Source organism: Cheilinus undulatus, linkage group 14, assembly GCF_018320785.1.
Source record: "Cheilinus undulatus linkage group 14, ASM1832078v1, whole genome shotgun sequence".
Lineage (NCBI taxonomy): Eukaryota > Metazoa > Chordata > Actinopteri > Labriformes > Labridae > Cheilinus > Cheilinus undulatus.
In genome coordinates, this window is record NC_054878.1 from 40411697 (window position 1) to 40433289 (window position 21593).

Below are 21593 nucleotides of genomic sequence, written 5' to 3' on the forward strand. Positions count from 1 at the left end.
CACATGACTACAGGAAGTAAGCAGTCAAATCATGTCAAGGTAATTAAAATTATACTTGTTAAGAAAACAAGGTAAACATTTGTTTTGTGTAGATAGAAAGAAGCTTTTTGGATTGATACAACCAGTCAGCTGCTCAGTATATTAGCACTCTCACCCCCACAGTGCTTGTATATTGGGAGAAGGACAGTAGTGCTTTAACCATAGCTCCAGTTAATCACAGTAAAGTCTGGTTGAGCTGCTTTATGGGGCTCTGTCCCTATAACATCTTGTGAACAGTTCTCTTCAGACTATAGAGAGATGTTGGAGTGGTGTGAAGGGAGGGGGTAGGTGAGAGGGATGGTTGTTCTGAGTCCTGGGTCCCTGTTGTGGGAGAAGTGGGGGTGGTAATTTGTGGAGTGGGGTCATCATGGGGGATGGTTACAGGACTGTCCTGTTGTCTTTCAAAGCAACAGTAAAAGTTAAGTTGTATGCAGGACGTGAGTTACTCACAGAGTGGGGGATTTTCAGCTGAGCTGCTTAGCTGTCAGTGACATGGCATGGTATGGTATGGCATAGCATGGTATGGCTTGGCATAGCATTGCATAGCATTGCATAGCATAGCATGGCATGGCAAAGCATGGTATGACAAAGCATAGCATAGCATGGTATGGTATGGCATAGCATGGCATGGCATGATATGGCATAGCATAGCATGGCATGGCATGGCTTGGTCTGGCATGGAATGGCATGACATGGTCTGGTATGGTATGGCACTAGACTGGCCAGCATGCAGTCCATACCTGTCCCCCATTGAAAGTGTATGGTGTATTTTGAAGAGCAAAATGGCAATAGAAAACTTAGGATGTACAAATCCACTTCCAATAGTTCAATAATGTCTTCAACCTCCAGATACTTATAGGGTGTTGTTAGAAGAAAAGGTGATGTAATATAGGTAAAAATGCTCCTGTTCCAACTTTTGTGGAACATATTGAAGCCATCAAATTCAGAGTGTGTGTATGTTTCTATAAAACAAATATATTTATCAGTTTAAACATTATCTTTCCTCTGTGCTGCTCTCAGTTGAAATAGGTTGAAAAAAGATTTGAAAATGACCGCATTTGGTTTTTGTTCACATTTTACTCAGTGTCCCAACTTTTTTAGAATTTAAGGAGCTGTTGATCATAAAAAGAGGAGTTAAAGTATTTGCTGGTTATTTTACATTTTTTGATGGTTAATATTTTAGACAAGTATGGAATTTGAATCAATAGCAGTCAGGAAGAAACAGACTTGCTTATCTGATAAGTGCTGTTAGGATGGATACAAATCAGAGACCTCAGAGAAAGTTGGGAAGAGTTGTTGTTCAAAGCATGTATCAAGCTGGCCGGATAACATCCACACAGTTGTATGCCTTTTCTTTACCTTTCCCCTGAACATTTCTGTTCTATAAGCTGAGGATTTGTAGGTTTTGTAGGTAAATGACTGTAGATGCAGGGGATTTGTCAAAGCTTACTGATGCCCCCTGCCCCTGCCCTGGGTATGAACATAAACAACAACTGAGCCTGTGTGATAACCTTGTATACTGAATAATTTCAGCACCTGGAAGCGTAATCCCTTTATTGATGGACCTGGAGGCTCTTTCTAGTTAAATGTGATAATAAATGCACTCCATGAATCCTTTACAAGCGCTTTCTCCACACTGTGCATCTGTTTTCTGTTTATGACTATAGCAGAATCAATATGTTTTTACTGTCTTTAACGGTTGAAGAGGTTATTGACCCACAACATGATGAAGACAATACAAAATTAGAGCACACGTATTGGCTTTAAGGTTCAGTAAATAGCAGTTATTATGGCTACAGCATGTGTGTAGCCTTATACTGACACTGGGAATGTTCAAAGCTTCTTGGATATTTTATCTTTGAATATGAGGGTACAAATGCACAAATTCATCAATTGTTAACATTCAAGAATGTCATTGGAGGAATAGAATATGCAAGCACACATGCAGTGAACTCCTGCTGTGTTAAAAGAAAAAAAGAAGAAGGCACGTGGAAGCAGAACCCAAGTGTCAAAGTCATCTTGGTTGTTACAACTATGTGAGGTACTGCCTGCAGCTGCCATTCCAGTCACTTTACATTTTTATTTCACATCAGTTTAGCTTTGATAAATGAGGTGATGTTGCTAAGATCCAGCTTGGCGCATTCATGTTCCATGATAGAACGATGTTTTTGCATGACTTTCCTGCTGGGAATTACATCTACTGGCAAAAAGCCTCAGAGAAGGACAAAATTATGCAAGGTCTATTTTGAGGTCTTAGCTCATTTGGAGAAGAAAATGTTGAATGTGTGATTTAAAATGAGTTCTTTTTATAATGCATTAAATTTTTCAGGAAAAGCATCCATGTTTCAGTTGCATAACATTTGTTTGTCATGTCTTATCGTCTCTCTGGGGCTAAACAAAGTAGAATTAAGAGAACTAACATTGTCTTTAGAACCAGATGGTGGGCAAGGTTTTAATCTTTATGTAAACACACCATGCTGCGCAAGTTGTAGAGAAAAGCATTCATATATGATGTCTACCACATGACTATACATGACTGCTGATTACACTGACATTACATAGTTTGATACAGAGTTAACTGTGAGACCATGAGCTGATATTTCATACTTTACGAAATTTTTTTTCAAGTCATCAAGCACCAGCCAAGGTAAATACACCGCGTTCCAAATTATTATGCAAACTGAATTTTAGTGTCATAAACATTCATTTTTCTTGTTGTTGTTTTTCAATTAAACTCATGGATGGTATTGTGTCTCAGGGCTTTTCTCACTGAAATCAATCTCAGACACCTGTGATAATTAGTTTGCCAGGTGAGCCCAATTAAAGGAAAACTACTTAAGAAGGATATTCCACATTATTAAGCAGGCCACAGGTTTCAGCAATATGGGAAAGAAAAAGGATCTCTCTGTTGCTGAAAAGAATCAAATAGTGTAATGCCTTGGACAAGGAATGAAAGCATTAGATATTTTGCAAAAACTTAAGTGTGATCATCGTACTGTGAAGAAAATTGTGGCTGATTCAGAGCACAGACGGGTTCATTTAGATAAAGGCATAATGAGGAAGGTTTCTGCCAGACAATTTAATCAGATTAAGAGAGCAGCGGCTAAAATGCCATTACAAAGCAGCAAACAGGTATTTGAAGCTGCTGGTGCCTCTGGAGTCCCACAAACCTCAAGGTGTAGGATCCTCCAGAGGCTTGCAGTCGTGCATAAACCTGCTATTCAGCCACCCCTAACCAATGCTCACAAGCAGAAATGGTTGCAGTGGGTCCAGAAACACATGAAGACTCATTTTCAAATAGTCCTGTTTACTGATGAGTGCCATGCAACCCTGGATGGTCCAGATGGAGGAGTAGTGGATGGTTGGTGGATGGCCACCATGTCCCAACAAGGTTGCGATGTCAGCAAGGAGGGGGAAGAATGTGAAGAATGAGGGGGGGAATGTTTTGGGCCTGAATCATGGGGAGAGAGCTGGTAGGCCCCTTTAGGGTCCTGGAGGTGTGAAAATGACCTCGGCAAAGTATATAGAGTTTCTGACTGACCACTTTCTTCCATGATACAAAAAGAAGAACCGTGCCTTCTGTAGCAAAAATTATCTTCATGCATGGAAATGCACCATCTCATGCTGCTCTGTGTCATTGACTGCTATGGGCATAAAAGGAAAGAAACTCATGGTGTGGCCCCCATCCTCCCCTGAACTCAACCCTATTGAAAACCTTTGGAGCGTCCTCAAGCAAAAGATCTATGAGGGTGGTTGGCAGCTCACATCAAGCAGCTCGGAGAGGCTATTCTGACATCTTGTAAAGAAATTCAAGCAAAAACTCACAAGTTTAATGGATGCAAGAATTGTGAAGGTGATATCAAAGAAGGGCTCCTATGTTAAAATGTAACTTGGCCTGTTCACTAAATATGACCTCCTAATGCTGCAAATTCAACAAATGACCATTTTCAGTTCTTTACAACCTATAAAATGTTTTGAAACTCTGTTGTGCATAATAATTTACAACAGTGCATTTTGAGTTTTTTATTTTGGAAAAAAAGGGTTATCATTGGGAGGTTTGTTCAATAAAATTTGAATTATGCTCTAACAGTTGATGACTTGAAAATTATGCTGACTCATTTGCATCGACTATTTAAGAAAATAGTGGTGTACATCATCATTGTGTTGTCTCCATTATTCATATTTGATTCGAGAAGGTAAATGTAAAGTGCTTCATCATCATTTTAATTACTTAAAGTTTTATTCAAATGGGTCTGTTCCAGGTGTATTAAAAAAGATAATATATATGCTCATTATTTGGTAATATCAGTTCTTATGATATAAATTGTACATTTTTAAATATTGCATGCCATTTTACCACACAGTAATCTAGCAATTAATCACTTCAGTAAGTTAATATTCATCTGCATTACTATGATTCACTTGATTTTTAGTCACTTTTGGAGGTTTTAAGGGGCTTGGGTCTTCCTTTTAGGGACAGAGGTCCTCCCTAAACCTGTTTTTGAGATAAATCAAAAATTATTCAAGATCTCAAATTACTCAAGATCACAGTAAAACAGCAGGAAATTATATGTTATGATGATGAAACTGAGTTAAGTATTCATGTCCACTCAGGGCTTTCACTTGAGACAACCTACAGTAGACACATTAATGTTACAAGCATCCATCCAATCATCAGTGACATGATCAATACCCTATTGATGTTTTGATAAGCATGATATACAAGGAGAGACAAAATCATTATTTAAACACAACAAATATAATTCTAGCACAAACTGAAGAAACAAGCATTCTCTAAAGATAGCTATTGCTCTGAAAAGCTCATATCCAATATTTCTGATCAAGACGAAAGCATTGTGAGCTGACTGTTAGTACTGATCATTCCTGAAAGTCCCTGAAGTAAAAGAAAATAAAAAATGGCAGTAATCTCTTTTAAATTAGCCATAACTTAAACGCTCTCATTTCTTTCTTACAAAATCTAATTAAAAACCCCTTCCCATACGACAGGATATAAAATAAGGTTTTAAAATAACATCATAAGTAAATGACTAATGATGGATGGTGGAATTGATGAGACAATGGCTGATTGTGAATGAGCTAATAGATGGCAATTACTGGGAATAGGTCTGGATAATTGAGCTAATTTGGCTCTCTGATTGGCTCAAGCCTATTGTGAATAATAAGTCTGTGTATGTGCACTGATCACCATCATAAAGACTTTTATGAAGAGAGAGGACTGTGCTGTGTATAGAAGCCAATTTCTACCAGTAGAAAAAAAAATAGTTTTGATTGGTGATAAAAACTGTTTGTGTTGAACGATTAATAACGATAAGAATAATAGTCAAATAATGAGATTTAATGTCGACATTATTTGATAGGGCACACTTACAGGATTAAGAATGTAGTTTTATATTTTATCCCATAATTTTGCCTAACTATTTGATCATCTCATTAAATGTATTAAAAATATAATTTGACTTTCATCTTATAATGATGAATCTTAATCTTATTAATTTGGAAACTTACTTCATAGTTTTAGGTTTTAAGGTCAGAATTCTATTTTTTTTTAGCTATTATTTTGAAACATTTTTTGCCTTTTTTCCATTTTATCAATTTTTAGCTTATGAAAGTAATTTACATTTCAATTTTTTGATTTTTTATTTTGACTTTGAAATCATTTTTTTTTTCTAATCTCATTATTCTCAAAGTTTAAACTCATTATCACATGATTTTTACTTATGTATATTTTTATTTTTTAACCTCAGAATTTTGACATTGAATCTCATATTTACATTTTTCTACTCTTACAGGATTTTAAATCATTATTCATTTATATTTTTTTACTCATAATCATAGCCTTAATTTTGTCTTTTTTGCATATAACCTTATAGCCATGACTTTTTTTTTGTCATTTAAAAAAAAAAATCAGAATTTTTATGTTTTGTTTTCTAATTGTAATTCGCAAAATTTCATAATTTCGACTACCCACCAATGGTTTAAATTTCTTTTTTTTTTTTTTTTTTATTAAGAACTTTAATTCTATTCTTACTCTCAGTTTTGACTTTTCCCATCTTGTATATTTTCCCTTTAATTCTTTATTCACTTCATTACCCATCTGAAGTCCGGCTGTTTATCTTCTAATTACAATGTGTAACTCTTAACCATTGAACATAGGCACAAAAATCCCATAGGTGCTGAGAGTTCCTTTTTTTCCATTGGTATAAATGGGCTTCCATAACTGCTGCCCATTTACCTCAGAAAAATAAACACGACCTCATTTATCTAAATATTAATCACGGTATTACAAAACAACAACACACCCCTTGAACGTCACGTCTAGCTCTCGCGTCATATTCATCGCGCTCCCGGCTCTTTAACGTGCTTCTAACGTCCTTATCCCCATTTTTCCCACAACACTTGAACGTTGCTCCCATCCTACGTGAATGCAGCATAAACTGTTGAGGTGATCCATGGCAACAGAGGAGCAGCAACCAACCGCTGAGTCTGTCACACACATACCTTCAATCTCTACACTCTCTCCGTTAATGTAGCCGGAATGCAACGAGGACGAATCACTCTTAACGGCTGGCGTTGAGAAATTTCGGTATCAAGGTGACCGACCGGGGAGCCAGTCAGCTGCCCGAGAAGAAGCTCCACATCCGCGCCAGGTGACAGCAGACAGGACCCGCACCTCGGAGCACTTCCAACGGTCACATTTTTGAACGGACAAGATGGTAGTAGCGAACCTTTCTTTGGCTTAAATTTGAACTAAATTGCCTTTTTGGTGATCTGAAACCGAAGCCAAGCAAAATGAAACCAATTTTTAACTGTGTTTTGGCTAATAAGGCGTCATATTTTTGACTATTTTTGCTGTGTTTCGGTAAAAAAAAAAATCCGACACCGTCCCGGGTCCTCTTGGTCGTCTCAGCAGCAGTTTATCATCACAGCCGTTTATATCTATAAAGCATCTGAAACATCATAGTGAAGATGGCGACTGGGTCGGGTTGGCAGCAGTATTACTGCCCTGCCGGTCAGGGGAAATTTACAACATCCTCGGGAACCAGCATGTCTTTTCAGTCCGGCATCACCATGGAATATACCCAAGACCTGCACCTGAAGATGAGCAAGAAAATAGCACAGCTAACAAAGGTAAGGAGGCCTGTTCCCAGCTCTCCCCGAGCGATGTACCAACCTTAGGGTTAGACCCTCTACCTCCCGCTCTGGTGGAGGAAGCAGGCGCCAAACTCCATTAAGAATTTTGTTTATTTAGTCATTGAGCTCTCATTGGCGAGGATTTTTGTGACTTATAACAAAATATCCAGCTATCTTCTAAGTTCAAGAATCTTTCAGTACTTTCGGCGTTCACAAAACACAAAAAGCACGAGTGTTGTTGGTGGAAATGATCAACTTTCACACCGATTTCAGGGCTGTGTTTTGGTGGAGGGACGCTGGGATTTATTTAGAGGTGAGCGAATGATTACAGTAGAGCTGGGCAATGTGGACCGAAATAATATCTTAACGATTTAATAGCTGAACAGCTACTTACCATAGGCTTTCTATGAGGGCAGGGCAATGACTGATTCATTTACAAAAAGAGAGATGACAACAAAAGTGATTTTTAAAAATTATTTTCCCTTACTTTAACTGGTGCTGGCTGTCATGCAACACTACTACTTTCAGTTTTAATGGACAATATTGTGATTTGCAGTGCAAAAATAATTGCAGCCTTCAGTGTTATGTCATAGCCTGACTTTGTGACTGCAATATCTATCTATTTCAATTGTGCTGCCCTGCAGTCTGAAAATAGCACATAAATTAAGGTTGGCATGGTTATGGTTGGTACCAATACCAACCAATTATGGTTGGTAGATTGTTTCTCTTCTGTAACAATGCTTCTTAGCAATACATCTTATATCATTAGAAAGCGTACTCTTTAAATGGGGCCACATTTGTAAGGAACATGTATTTTCTGGGATGAGCAGCAGAGCTGAGTACGTGGGTTACACCCATGAAAAATTAGCCAGATCTCTGCCAATCTCATCTCAAGAGTGCTGAGAATCAGGAGCCAATCAGGCCCCTGATTGAGTCAGTAGCAACTAGAGGTGCACTGATCGATCGATCGGTGCCGATTTCTTTAATTTTGGGGAATCAGCCGATCGGCCGATACATATGAAGACGATCTTATCCACCGATCTTATCTACCTCTACCTACTAAATGTGAAAAATGAAAGACTAAAGGAACTGATATAATTTAGTAGTTTGGACAGCAATGCTCTAAACTTTTCATTTATTTGAGAGAACTACCTCATGTGCAGTTAAAACAACAAATTTGTATTGTTTCACAGGTATTGTTCAATGTTTTTCAATAAAATAAAATTGGAACATTGAAGGTGTATGCTGTCAGTTATTTAAAAAAATCGGTATCGTCCAAAATCGGAATCGGCAGGTCAGGCTTTTTAAAGATTGGTGATCGGTGATCGGCCAGAAAATTGCAATCGGTGCACCCCTAGTAGCAACAGCAGAATAAGCTGTTTGGTATTGAAGGAGATTGAGAAGATTTGGAAGTTTTCATGGGTGCAACCCCCATACTCAGCTCTGCTGCTCATCCCACAAATGCATGTTCCTTACAAAAGTGGGATCATTTAAATGGGAAACAAACAGGCTTTTGAACAGGAGAAGATTATTTGCAAAGAAGCATTGTTACAACAAAAAAGTAATCAACCAAACATAAATGTTCGTACTTTTTTTGGTGAAGTTTAGTTAACTTAGTGTTGTTGTAGGAAAGTATCTTCAAACTCTTATTAAGTAATTGGTGGCTTTAAAATAGTATTTTTTAATAGAACCCTACTATAAATCTATCTTCTGTAAAGCAGTGGTCTCAAGAGTGCTAGCAGAGTTTGACATGTTTGTGAGATAAGTGGTAAATGTAGGGTTAACAATTAGGGATGCATGATAGTGGTTTTTTACTAATATCCAATATGTCAATATTTAAAATTCAATTTTAGCCAATGCTGATGTCAGTACCGGTATTGAATGTAGTTAACTTATGTCCTTACAACATTTTAAAGTTTGAGAATGAACAAAGGAACACATTCAGTGCTTAAATCACACTTTAAAGCAGTGGTTCTCAATCTTGGGGTCGGGCCCCCTTGGGGGTCGCCAGACACTGAGAGGGGGTCACCAGATTCCCTGAAAAAACTAAAAATATTTTTTTAAATTACACTGTTGCCACTTAACACCAATTTAGCCAAAAATTTTACCCCTTGTCATCATTTTCCCCACCAATTTTAACACATTTTTTTCATTTAACACCTATTTTTCTCTATTTTAAACCCTGTCCACCATTTTTTTTCTGCCCTTTTTTGACACTTCTAAACCAATTCTTGCCACTTAAGGCTAATGTTACCTCTGTTGACCCATTTTTACTACTGTTAGCCCCTTTTTACCAATTTCTACACCCAATTTGTCCCATTTTAACAACATTTCACTATCTGATATGCCCAATTTTGCTAGTTTAACCAACTTCTGCATATATAACCACCTATTTTTCTTTCCCAGTTTACCCCTTTTTTGCCAGTCTATATCAATTTTGCATCCTATTTCACATCATTTCCACCCATTTTTGCCAATTTAAAGTCCATTTCAGACCCTTTTTTATCTCCTTTGTACCATTCATGCCCATTTTTGCCTTTTTTTGGTTATTTTTTTGCCATTTTTATCTAATTTTTGCTACTTCTGACTCATCCAACTTTACCACATTTCCCACCAGTTTTTTGCCATTATTAACCTATTTTAGCAATTTTTAATCCATTTAATTATTATTTTTAATAAAAGGGATTTACATTTTTAAGAAGGCTATTAAAATGTTATTTTTGTCTTTGATAAGAGTGGGGTCCCCGGTCTTTGGCACCTTTATTTTGGGGGTCGCAAGTTGAAAAGCTTGAGAACCTCTGCTTTAAAGTGTAAGGAATGATGTTGAATAAAGAGAAAGACTTCAGGTCTGTTAGTCCAGCCTAAAACTACACTAACTTCCTTGTTCATATAACCAGTATTCACAGCTGGCATAGGCAGTTGTTTTAGTGTAAATATTGGCAGAAATTTTCATATGTGCCAATATCAATAGCTCACTTTCTAAGCTAATATCTGCTGATGTTGTTATCATGCCAAAAATATCGTGCACCACTCTTAACAATGAATTCTCACCAGACATCAACAGCTTGTAGACAAGAAAACATGACGAGTCATATCTGGCCCTCGGTTTCACACGTACATTGAAGGATCAGAGGGAGCCACAAACCTTCCCTTTGACTCATTCGAGCTGTGTGAGATCAGATTTTCAGCGTATACTGATGGATATGTGTTGATATTTATAGTAAAGGAAATATTTTTATCCATCAGCAGAAAAAATTGGGAACCACTGCTGTACAGAAAACAAAGACAGTCAGTTCTGAATTGATTCTGTGTGAGCCAAATGTTAAACATCACAAAGACACTTTAACTTACGGCCAGCAGCACAATTTCCACATGTATGTGAAAAAGCACCACATGTTTAAGCTTTACAATAGAATGTAGAAAATGTTAATTTCCCATTTAGACAAATCATTTCAAATAGATTCTCTTGTGGTCAATAAACCTATCACTGTTGGTAGTTTAGTCAGTGTCAACAATCGTTTTACTAAGCATTGAGCCTGAAATTCTCTTTATTCTAAAAAATCAAAGTATTTTAATACACATGACATTGTCTAACCCTCTCTATATTATTTAAAAATGCTGGCATATCTTAAAAACTAGATATGTTGCTAAGCTGTAGATTTAAGTTGAAACTTTCACAAAAACATGCACTGCCTGGTGTTTGAGTTGCATGCCAAATTAGACGTAGCTGCTGTCTGCATCTAAAAATATCCTCAGACTTGCATTATCACCCTGTGTTGAAGTCGAACAGCAGCGACTCCTTAAACTGTGCAATCCTTCAGTGGGGTTTGGTGCACACTCCTGCTCATGCTCACCCGAACGGCACGCTTGGGAGGTATACAAGCTGCCTGAAGGCTAAATCCGCTCTGTTCGGATGCTGCATCCATCAATAGCGGGGTCATTAGCGACGACAATAATCAGACCAGTCATGAATCATATTTGCAACACCGACTGTGCTGGCATTTTGTTTTACTTGCCAGGATTGATGTTGCTCTGGAGGCCATATAAATAATTATGCAGCTAAATAAGGCGCTTCCCCCCAAACTTTGATCCCTTATGACAACGAGCAGCTCTTGGAAATGAGTCAGATTAGAAATAAAACACAGCATTGCCCTGTTTTAAAATCATGTTATTGTACATTTCCCTTACATATGAACTTTAAGATTATTTTATTCAATGCCATTTGATTCCCACAGTGTTGTTTCTAGACTGTATGTGTGCTGAATTCTAATATACATGGCTTATGATGCACAACGCTTAAATATTTATCTGTACTGCATGGAATCTTGATCTACAGCAGCATGTATGTCCTATAGAAATAGGTTACATTATATTTATGAGCTCATTATGAGGAATAAATCCAGCGAAACATTCCATTTGCTTTGGCTTAGCTTACAGCAGTGTTATGCTTCTACACCTGTGGGCTTTTCAAGGGCATTCCCAATGCTTTCTGCCCAGAGGAGCACTGCTTTCATCTCTCACTTGGCCAAATGACAGGGTCCAGACTTCTAACACAAAGGTGCAGCCTCTCCACAACATTCACCTGGGGTTAAAGTATGTTTACAGCTCCAGTGTGTTATTAACATCAAGCTGCTGCTCTACTGGAGCCTCACATGTGTTTCAAGGTGGCCTTTTTTTTGGCGACGCCTTCTCTTTGTTTCACTAATATCTCTTAGATCCCCCAAGGATTTAGCACTGACACTAGCATAAGATTTGTGCTCTCAGTACTTCACTTTGTGATCAGGAAGTAGGGGCTAGGAGAAGAATGTGTAATTCTGCGGCCTTGGGCTCGCTGTGTGACAAGCCTTTGAGCAGTGGTGGCTCTTCAGAGTCACATTGAGAGGAATATAAAAGTCTTTTTCACCTTGTTAGTGTATTCTCAAGATCATAACATCCAGTATATATCAAGGAAATAACAGCAAGTATTTTTTTACATAAAAGGAAATGTTTGGTTTCCTTCAACCAGTTGGTATAGAATAAAAACTACCCAAGGAGATAAATTTTTATGCAGTCCCTGCACATATTCTTTCACACAACAGCTATAAAATAGAAACCTTTGAACTTCTGCCTGTTTTCACTGCACAGAAGCTATCGCAGGGAGTAAATGTATGAAATAGTCAGAGGAATTCAGCTTAGTCCTATATATATTTTTGTTTCAAATAGTTCCAGAGAAGCAGGTTGAAATTTGAAAAGTGAAAGTAAGCTGTCATAGTGACTTAACTCAGTTTATTATATAGCTATCAAATAACAACAAACCCATAAGTACTGGTTTCTTTATAGTGGTGCAGGGCACTTGATTGAGTTCCAATTTCAGTTTTAATGATAATGAAATTAAGACGAACAATAGAGATTCACCTGATGTAAAAAATTGGGGCCAATACTGACGTTAAACATTACAATCTTACCACTATAATTGGAGAGCTGTCTGTCTGGATCTATGTCTGTCTGGACTTGGAAACCTCCTTGTTGCTCCAATTATCATTCAGACCTCTCAGAGGAATTCTTGGGTATATTGGTTCGATACTGGAATCATGATGACTTCATAAATATGTCTAGATTTTGTATTATACTCCACAGTTGCATTTTTTTACACTTTACTTTGCTCCCCCCATGGTCCCCGCCCACTGATACGGCTGACGTACTGATGTACAGTGAGCGTATTGCATCACTTCCTCTTAGTATGGCTGCTCTTTTGCTGTGTTTTCACTTGCCAACCGCCATTGCACACCCGAAGATGGAGAACCACAAGATGTGTCTTCCTAAGCATGGACCAAGCTGCAGCTACTTTTTGAAATCTTTCTACCTCTCATCACTACTGTTTCACAGCTGCTGTGCATTTATGTTGTCAGCAAACTGCACCCTCGCCGTTTACCTGCTTTTCTCTTTTCTCTGTAGCCAGGTCCAGCCAACCTAGCCCGAGACCCACTCAGATCGGCACCAACCGCTTCAGGTTTAGAACAGATTTTCCCCAATTGGTGACACACCCACTGAGAATAAAGCTGATGGATGGATCTGCTTTCCTGAGGGATAAGCAAGGCATCTAGTTCTTTTGATACAAGACTCCCACAGTGCCAATAAATGATTTGGGAAAATATTCTAATTGCGATTTCATTTGCAATTATTTTTTAATTTCCTTAGTTTTTTTTTTTCTCAACAAACACAAGCAATAAATCATTATATATGATAGGGGGGACTGACAATTGGCCTGGCCAATTATCGTTGACTCCTACTTCAAATCTGTAAAGGCTTACCGTTTTGTCTCCATGTGGACAGCCAACCGCATTTTTCTGGAAATGATTACATCACACATAGCATAGCCCACTTGCACCAAAACAACAATGGCAGATTATATGAGTGTTACATAAGCTTTTGAGCTTATTATGCCTTTTACAGCAAAATGTGATGCTCCTTTACCACCACGGCGAACAACATACACCAGATGTTCTTCAATCCAATGTGGAGAACAACCAGAAGGGCAACTAGGAGAAGGTTTTGAGGAGTTTTCTGTGATCTTCTTCTCTCTTTTGCATTTCCGTGGCAGCAATACAGCACCACGTACAGGCTTGGAATATATACTACAGTGTTTTCAGTCATTCTCAGTGATTCTGTTCTTACGCAGACATTTTCTGAAATGATCCCATATTTACGGAAAACTTTTTCAAAACGAAACAGAAGTATAACATTTTCATCTCCATGTAGACAAGTGCTTGGGCTGGAATTTCATGTCAGAATCAGACTGAAACAGCACTGTGTATGCCTGGCTTAAATTAAAGATAGTCAAGATGATTGGGAGTAGCTCGGGCAACAGAATACACAGCTATCGACAGAGAATACCTGACTCCAGCTGAGTACTGTCTAAATGCTCTTGCCTGCCTCAGTATTGTTGCTGACCTCTTGATACTTCCATGACAACAATGTAACCAGCTTCTGATGGCTCCATGTCACAAAGCTCAAATTATGTCAGACTGGTTTCTTAAACATGACAATTGGTTACTCAGATGTTCCCTACAGCCACCAGACCACAACCCAACAGAGCACCTTTGGGATGTGGTGGAGCAGGAGATTCACATCTTGGATCTGCAGCCGACAAATCTGCGGCAACTGTCTGATACTATCACGTCAATATGGACCAGAATCTCTTAGGAAAGTTTTACCTTGTTGAATCAATGCCAAAAATAATGAAAGCACTTCTGGAGGCAGAAAGAAAACCAAATTATTTGTGGTACTTTAAAAAAAAAAGGTCACCAGTGAGTGGACATTTTAGCAAAATGAGACAAAAAGATAAAATGCCTTAAGCATCACATCCCTATGTGCATTTTCCTGTGATAATGAGTAACAGATATAAGTATGTATCTTCTTGTGATCTTGACTTATTTATCCCATATCTACAGAGCTGCTAACCTTACACTCCAGATGGATTTCTTTCACACACCCATCTGGTGAACCTTCCATAGATGGTGTTTGGGAAAGGGCAGAGCCTTTGAAGAGAAACTCAAGACATTGACTGGATGAATGTTCTGCCTGTCACATCTTTATAGGCCAATCAGAGCAACAATACACGTGACGTCATAGCCCCAAACCAAGGTATGCTTCTACTGACAAGTTAACTCCATAGAGAGCTGCATCACGCGAACCATGGCGACATGTCAGTACACAACTTTTGTCGTTTTTGAAAAGAAAGCAACTCAGTGCTGTTATTTGGTCTTCTTCTAATGAAGAAGTGTCATCAAGTTCTGGTAAAACGTACGCTTTAGCAGCATCCAAGCAAATGTCTTCCGCCATAATTACACCAGCCTCTTCTTGCTGCTTGCTTACGTCACGACTCTGCCACACCCGAAAGTACTGCCCCTCGTCACAGATTGGTCCTGTCACTTTCTAAGTGGACCCACGTGGTTCACATGGGAGCTTTGCAAAACACAGAAACGGGCGAATCAATCTGCTTTGCAAGGTTAGAAATGACCTGTTATTAGGGGAAAACTGAGTATGTAAAATGGATGAATGCTTTAATATAAAGCAACCACAAATAAGCACAGTCCAAGAAGAACCATAAATAACGAAAAATGATTATCTTAAAATTATGCAGAAAACATTAGAATGAGCTGTAAGCAGCTGTGCTAAATGTTCATTATAAATAAATGAATCTTTCTTTCCCATTTCCCCTCATCTCTCTGAGGAATAGAGCAGGCATATAGTATCATCAGTGTCTAATAATCTGGACACTAATGCTTTTGTAAACCTCTGCTGAGGATTACTTGTCCTACATTGTACAATTTAAAACGAACGTTAAATGCTTCATCGTGCTGTGTCTTAAAGCTGTGTAAAGAGCGTTCCTGTGTTTTAGCATGTCATAACTCGGCTTGGGGCGAGCTTAAGAGGCATTTTATGTTACTGCGAGAAGGGGCTGCTACTGGATGAGAGCAAAGATGACTAATTTGGCAGAATACTGAATGCATTTTGATGCCTCACTTTTACTTTTCAGTGCAGACGTCACACTAATGAGAAAAAAGAATTTCAAGCTGGGAATGCATTTTTGATTAAAAGATGACACGTATTTAAATTATTATTAATGCCAATACAGTGAATATTTCAGACAGTTATTTCCCCGAGGATGGCATCAGAAGATGAGCAGATAAAAGCTGAGGAAAGCAGATATTTCCCGCTCATATTCACCAGCAGAAGCAACAGTGACAGTGAATGGTGTTTTCATATGTCAAGTCACATGACAGCCACTCGCTCCCACAGGCGTCACATCTGAGCCTTGCTTCTCTCGTGCCGCGTTGTATTAGGCCACGACAAAGCTGGGAGCGAGGGATGGGGCCGATAGCAAGCAGGCCATCTGCTCCTCACACTGACCGCTGATCTCTGCCGAGTCAGGAATAAATAGCAAACCTTGAAACCTCTCCGAGCAGCCCTCTGACACATTACCGGCTGAGTGCTTTCCGGCTTCCTCCAGCTTGCTATGTCTGAGGATGACTCAAGAGTGATTGAGGCGATCTGAATTTTTTAGCTTTGACTTTGACTGGCCTACTTTGAACCTGAGTGATTTTTGTGTTATTGCATAGTCTGTCTGCAAATCATTAGTGATCAAGATTTTTGCCTTTTTCTCTTTATATTGCCTGGTTTTAAAAAAAATTGTTTACTGATGTACAACCCCAATTCCAGAAAAGATGGGGTGCTGTGTATATGAAAACAGTGAAATGACTTGCAAATCTCATAAAACCATATTTTTTAACCACAAAACATAAATGTTGACACTGAAACATTTTACCATGTCATGAAAATTATTAGCTCATTTTAAATTTGATGTCAGCAACACATCTCAAAAAGTTGGGACGGGGCTGGAAAAGTGGTACAATAAAAAACAACTGGTGGAGCATTTTGCAACTAATTAAGCTAGTTTGCAACAGGTCAATAACAAGACTGGGTGCAGAAAGGGGTTCACCAATTTGCGAGAAAGTGTGTCCAAAAATTGTGGGACAGTTTCAGAAAAATGTTCCTCAATTTCTTAGGGTGCATTCACACCAGAGCTGTTTGGTCCACTTTAAACCAACTCTGGTCCATTTTCCCGGATAGTCCGGTTCGTTTGGAGTGGTGTGAAAGCTCAAACGAACTCTGGTGTGGACCAAACAAGCGGACTCTGGTCTGCTTGAAAATGAGGGGTCTCGGCCCGCTTCCAAACGATCCCTGGTGCTGTTCATTTGAAGTGTGAAAGCAAAGCAGACCAACTTGTAAACCAAAGGCTGGAAGTGGCATAAAGCATAATGATAAATGGATTTATATGTGATTTAATACACCCAAATATGTCGGTACCTCGCCTGGCATCTGTGTAGCCATAGCAACACGTCGTAGTCCGTGCTGATTTATTCGTCTCATGTAAAGAATGACATGCTGGACAGCTCATCGCCTCACTGGCTGCTCATAATACCCCAATGCAAAAGCAGAAGCCCCAAGACAGTGTAAATTTGGTGTTTTTCATTGTTTATGTGGAAGAAAAGACAGGCGGAAGGAGATGCATTTCCGGTTTCATCTTCTTCTACACCTTCTTTTCTTCTTGTCGCATTTGTTTGTGACGACAGCGCCCCTAATGGTCAGACGTTGTAGGCGTTCAGATGTTTTGGTCCATTTGACCAAGAGCAATGTGAACACGAACCGAACCAAAGGAAAGTGCAACAATGTTGCAATTTCCATTCCAAAACGGGCCGAGTCCCTCGGACTATCAGGTGTGAAAATGACATTAGACTTTGAATATCGTACCAACTACAACTACAGTACATAATATCATCAAAAAAATTCAGATAATCTGAAGAAATCTTTGAGTGCAAGGGACAAGGCTGAAAGTCAGTATTGGATGCTTATGTTCTTCAGGCCCTCAGGCAGCACTGCATTAGAAACAGGCAGGAAATCACTGCACAGTCTAGTTCCATTCCTTTCACAAATGCAAGTTAAATCTGTATCATGCAAAAAAGAAGCCATACATGGACATGATCCAGAAACGCCCCTGTCTTCTCTGGGCTGAAGCTCAAATAAAGACAAAATGGAAAACTGTTCTGTGATTTGATGAATCAAAACGTGAAATTCTTTTTGGAAAGCACGGATGCTGTGTCCTGTGGACTAAAGAGTAGAGGGACCATCCAGCTTGTTATCAGAGCACATTTCAGAAGCCTGCATCTCTGGTATGGGGTTGCATTAGTGCCTATAGCATGGACAGCTTGCACATCTGGAAAGACACTATCAATACTGAAAAGTAGATAGAGGTTTTAGAGCAACATATGCTTCCATGCAGACAACATCTCTTTGAAGGAGGGCCTTGACTGTTTCAGCAAGATGACGCTAAACCACATATCACATCATCATAACTGCACTTCTTCTCAGTAGACGAGTCCTGGTGCTGAACTGACCTACACTGAAAGTGTAATTTTAACTCCATTCTGAGTTAAATGGCAGTATTGAAGTTACCTGACAGTGTTGATCCATTCAGTGTTAATTCAGCTCTGAAGAGAGTCAGTTGATTGAAGCCCTGCCTACTGCTATTTCAAATCAGGGGGTTGGAGTTTAGATTTGTTTAGATGTTGCGTGTTGTACAGCGATCACTGCTGGGATTCCCTTTGCTTTTTTCTGGTGAATTATTGTTTTTGATGCTAAACACTTATAACCTGGCACACCAGATGGATTTGTTTCACACATCCTTTTGGTAACCCGCTCATACACAGTGTTTGGGAAAGGGCAGAGCCTTTAAAAAAATTGGAGAGTGATTTGATTAATGCTCTGTCACATCTTTACAGACCAATCAGAGCAACAAGACACGTGACATAGCCGCTAACGAGGAGTAAACTCATAGAGAACCGCATAATGCAAACCATGGCGACTGTAGACATGTCAGTATACAACTTTTGTCAGTTTTGAAAAGAAAACAACTCAATGTCATCAAGTCCTTATTAAACTGGCGCTTTAGCAGCATCCACGCTAATGTCTTCCGCCATAACTGCACCGGCCTCTTGTTGCTGTTTGCTTACATCACAACTCTGCTGAGTCTGAAAGTACTGCCCCTCATCACTGATTGGTCCTGTCACTTTCTAACCGGGCCCAAACGCTTCAGACGGGACCTTTGCAAAATGGATTTGCCAGTGAGAAACACGGAAACAGGCGTATCCATCTGCTTTGCAAGGTTAGAAGTCCTTTTATTTAGTATGAAAAGTGCATTGCTTTGTGTCAACAACTTAAGTAATAAATTCTATAAATTAACACTAAAAGTGAAAGGAAACACAATAGTGTGTTAAAAGTACTCTACAATGTGTGAAGAATAACACTGTGAGTGTTGAAAACTAACACTAAAAGAGTGTTGAAATATTAATTTTAAAAATATACTGTCACCGGCTTGATGTTTCTGTCTTTCAGTCGTTGGACCGGCAGGCACTTGCACTGCCTGGGGTGTCACGTTCATACCCTCTATGGTCTAAATTCTTCATTTTTTTCATTGACGTACTAAGAGTGAAATTTGACTCACTATTTCTTCTTTTCATTTTCTTTTTTTTTTTCATGCTATCTTGTGCAGCAGTGTTGTCACTTCAGTGCACGCCTGTTTGGCTATAAAACTTGGGCTCTACACGCTTTGTGCACAGTCAGTAAATCAGTCATTGATTGCTGTTCTCGCATGACATTGAATTTCATGATTCATGATGCAGGTCTTGTTTGCTGCCGCTGTCATTCCAGGCTTCATGCAGTAATTTTTAATCCCACAAAGCTGCTTTCTGGCCCTTTGTGTAGTTCAGGCTCTGCACGGATTTTACTGTCATCACTTTTTTGGAAAGCTGCATTTCATAAGTTACACTCTCTGATGGTTTCTGCCTTTATTGTAGGGCCTCTGTCAAAAGAAGGGGGTTTGCTGCTATGGCAACAAGTTTTATATAAATTATAATTCAGGGCAGTGGTGTGTAAGAATTGGGCCGAGGATTTTTTTTTTTAAAGGGATAAGCCCGATTTTGTCGCCGGTTGGCAGCGGATGTGGACTGAAGTTTCTGGTTGTTGTCACTGCGCTGGGAAACAGAGAGGGCAGCATGTCATTTTGCATCGTCAGGAGAATGCCCTGTAACAAATACATCGTCTTGCCTTGCCTAGGGTGTGTGTGTTTTTGTGTGTGACTTTGTGTCATCAGCAATGCCTGACTGACTTTAGTGTCGAAGTGAATCAGAAATAGAGCTCTGAGCTCTCTGTGTATTTCTGGACGAAGGGATTGAAAGAGACAGAGATAGTAAAATACTGTAGTACGCAGAGTGTGTGGGGGGTTTATGTGTGTGACCACGGTGCTTGGAAGTCATTTTTTTGTGGTGCTGCAGCTCCACAGCAGAGAGGCGTTCCAGCAGAGAGTTGCTGAAAAATGACCTCTTGACAACACAACAGAAGCTGCCCTCTTCTTCTCCTTTTTGCTCTTTAAGATCTCTGGAGCTTGATAAAGTATGGATAGCTGAAATATAAAAATATTAATTCTAAAATTACGTTGACTGTCAGAAAGCTAATTATTCTTCTGCTTCTTATTGAGGTTGTAGTTGATGTGAGGAGCATCATACTGAGGAATGTGAAATTTACCAACCCCACTCACATGCACTACTAGAGGGTCAAAATATTAGGAACATCTCTTATAGCAACACTATTACCTCAGCAATAAGCATAAAGACAAATGAATCATCCCTCTGACAGCGTCAACATTTACAAAGTCATTTATTGAAGTAGAATTCCTAGTAGAGATGTTGTCATTGGTTTGCATTAACATTGCACGGATGTGTCTAATGAAGTGGTTAGTGAGTGTATTTATAAATAATGAATTTCTTATTCAATTCAATTCAGTTGAACAACTTTATTAATCCCTCAAGGGGCAACTGGTTAAGAGCAGCTTGTACATAAAAAACAGATCATAGTGACACAGAACAGGAGCATCCAGTCTTTACAATGTAGTAAAATCACACCGCTTCTAGGTTAACCACTTCACCCTCCTGCCCCAGTGCAACATGGGAGGTGTGTTGAGCTATCACCTGTACGTGGATAAGCACCATCATAAAATTCACAGATTTGAAATGCACCTCTCTGATGCCCTCTAAATGTGCATCCACATCTTCTTTCCTCTATCTTTCTGGCTGTGAAGTCATTATGAATCAAACTGACCAGAAACGGCCCCCCCGATCACCACTGGTCAAAACTCTTGTTACTCTAATTTGCTCCGGTCTAGGGTTGGGACCGATCTGATCCAATATCGGTATCTGGTCCGATATGGACGTAATTAATAGATCGGATATCTGACTGACGGCACCGATCCAAGTGACCAATCCAAATCCATCCAACAGTTTGCGATAGACCATGAACGCACCGCAGTCTGACACGAGACAGTCTGTAACTGAGCTAGTATTAGTTAGGGATGTTCTTAGCGGTGTAATTAACTAGTCAATTAAACGTAAATCTATATTTAGAATAGTCAAAACTAGTCTAAAGATGAGAGAACACAAAGAAGAGTGGGTGTGACGTTAGCCTGATAATACTCTCTACAGCATGGCTAGCATTGAAAGCTAGTGCTGCCTGCCTTTGTTCCTCTTTGCAGATTAATATCATGCTTTGATATTTGGCCTCTTTTCACTTCGGGTGAGTAGTCATACATGAGCTTAACCCTCGACAGCCCACATACCACTTTATTTCCATTGACTACTTTGGCAAACTGTCTTCCTACTATATGCTAACAGGTTAACCACCGCCGAGCTTCTCATTGTTTACATCTGGTGAAGGGTCAGAGAGGAAGGCTGCGGCCATTAACTGAAGCTACAGTGGCAGGAGGTTTATTACGGTTTAAAAGAGCATTATAGACAGGGATTTCAAGACTG

The 21593-nt window shown here is 39.2% G+C and overlaps 1 protein-coding gene across 2 annotated transcripts in view; it reads left to right on the top strand.

Moving 5' to 3' along the window:
• Positions 1 to 6834: 6834 nt before the first annotated feature.
• Positions 6835 to 21593, top strand: part of fam184ab (family with sequence similarity 184 member Ab) — a 300581-nt gene continuing 285822 nt past the window's right edge. For both annotated transcript variants that reach the window (XM_041804790.1, XM_041804791.1), the window contains exon 1: positions 6835 to 7188. In XM_041804790.1, the coding sequence (XP_041660724.1) occupies positions 7027 to 7188 (162 nt within the window). In that variant the 5' untranslated portion in view covers positions 6835 to 7026. The remainder of the gene's footprint in view (positions 7189 to 21593) is intronic.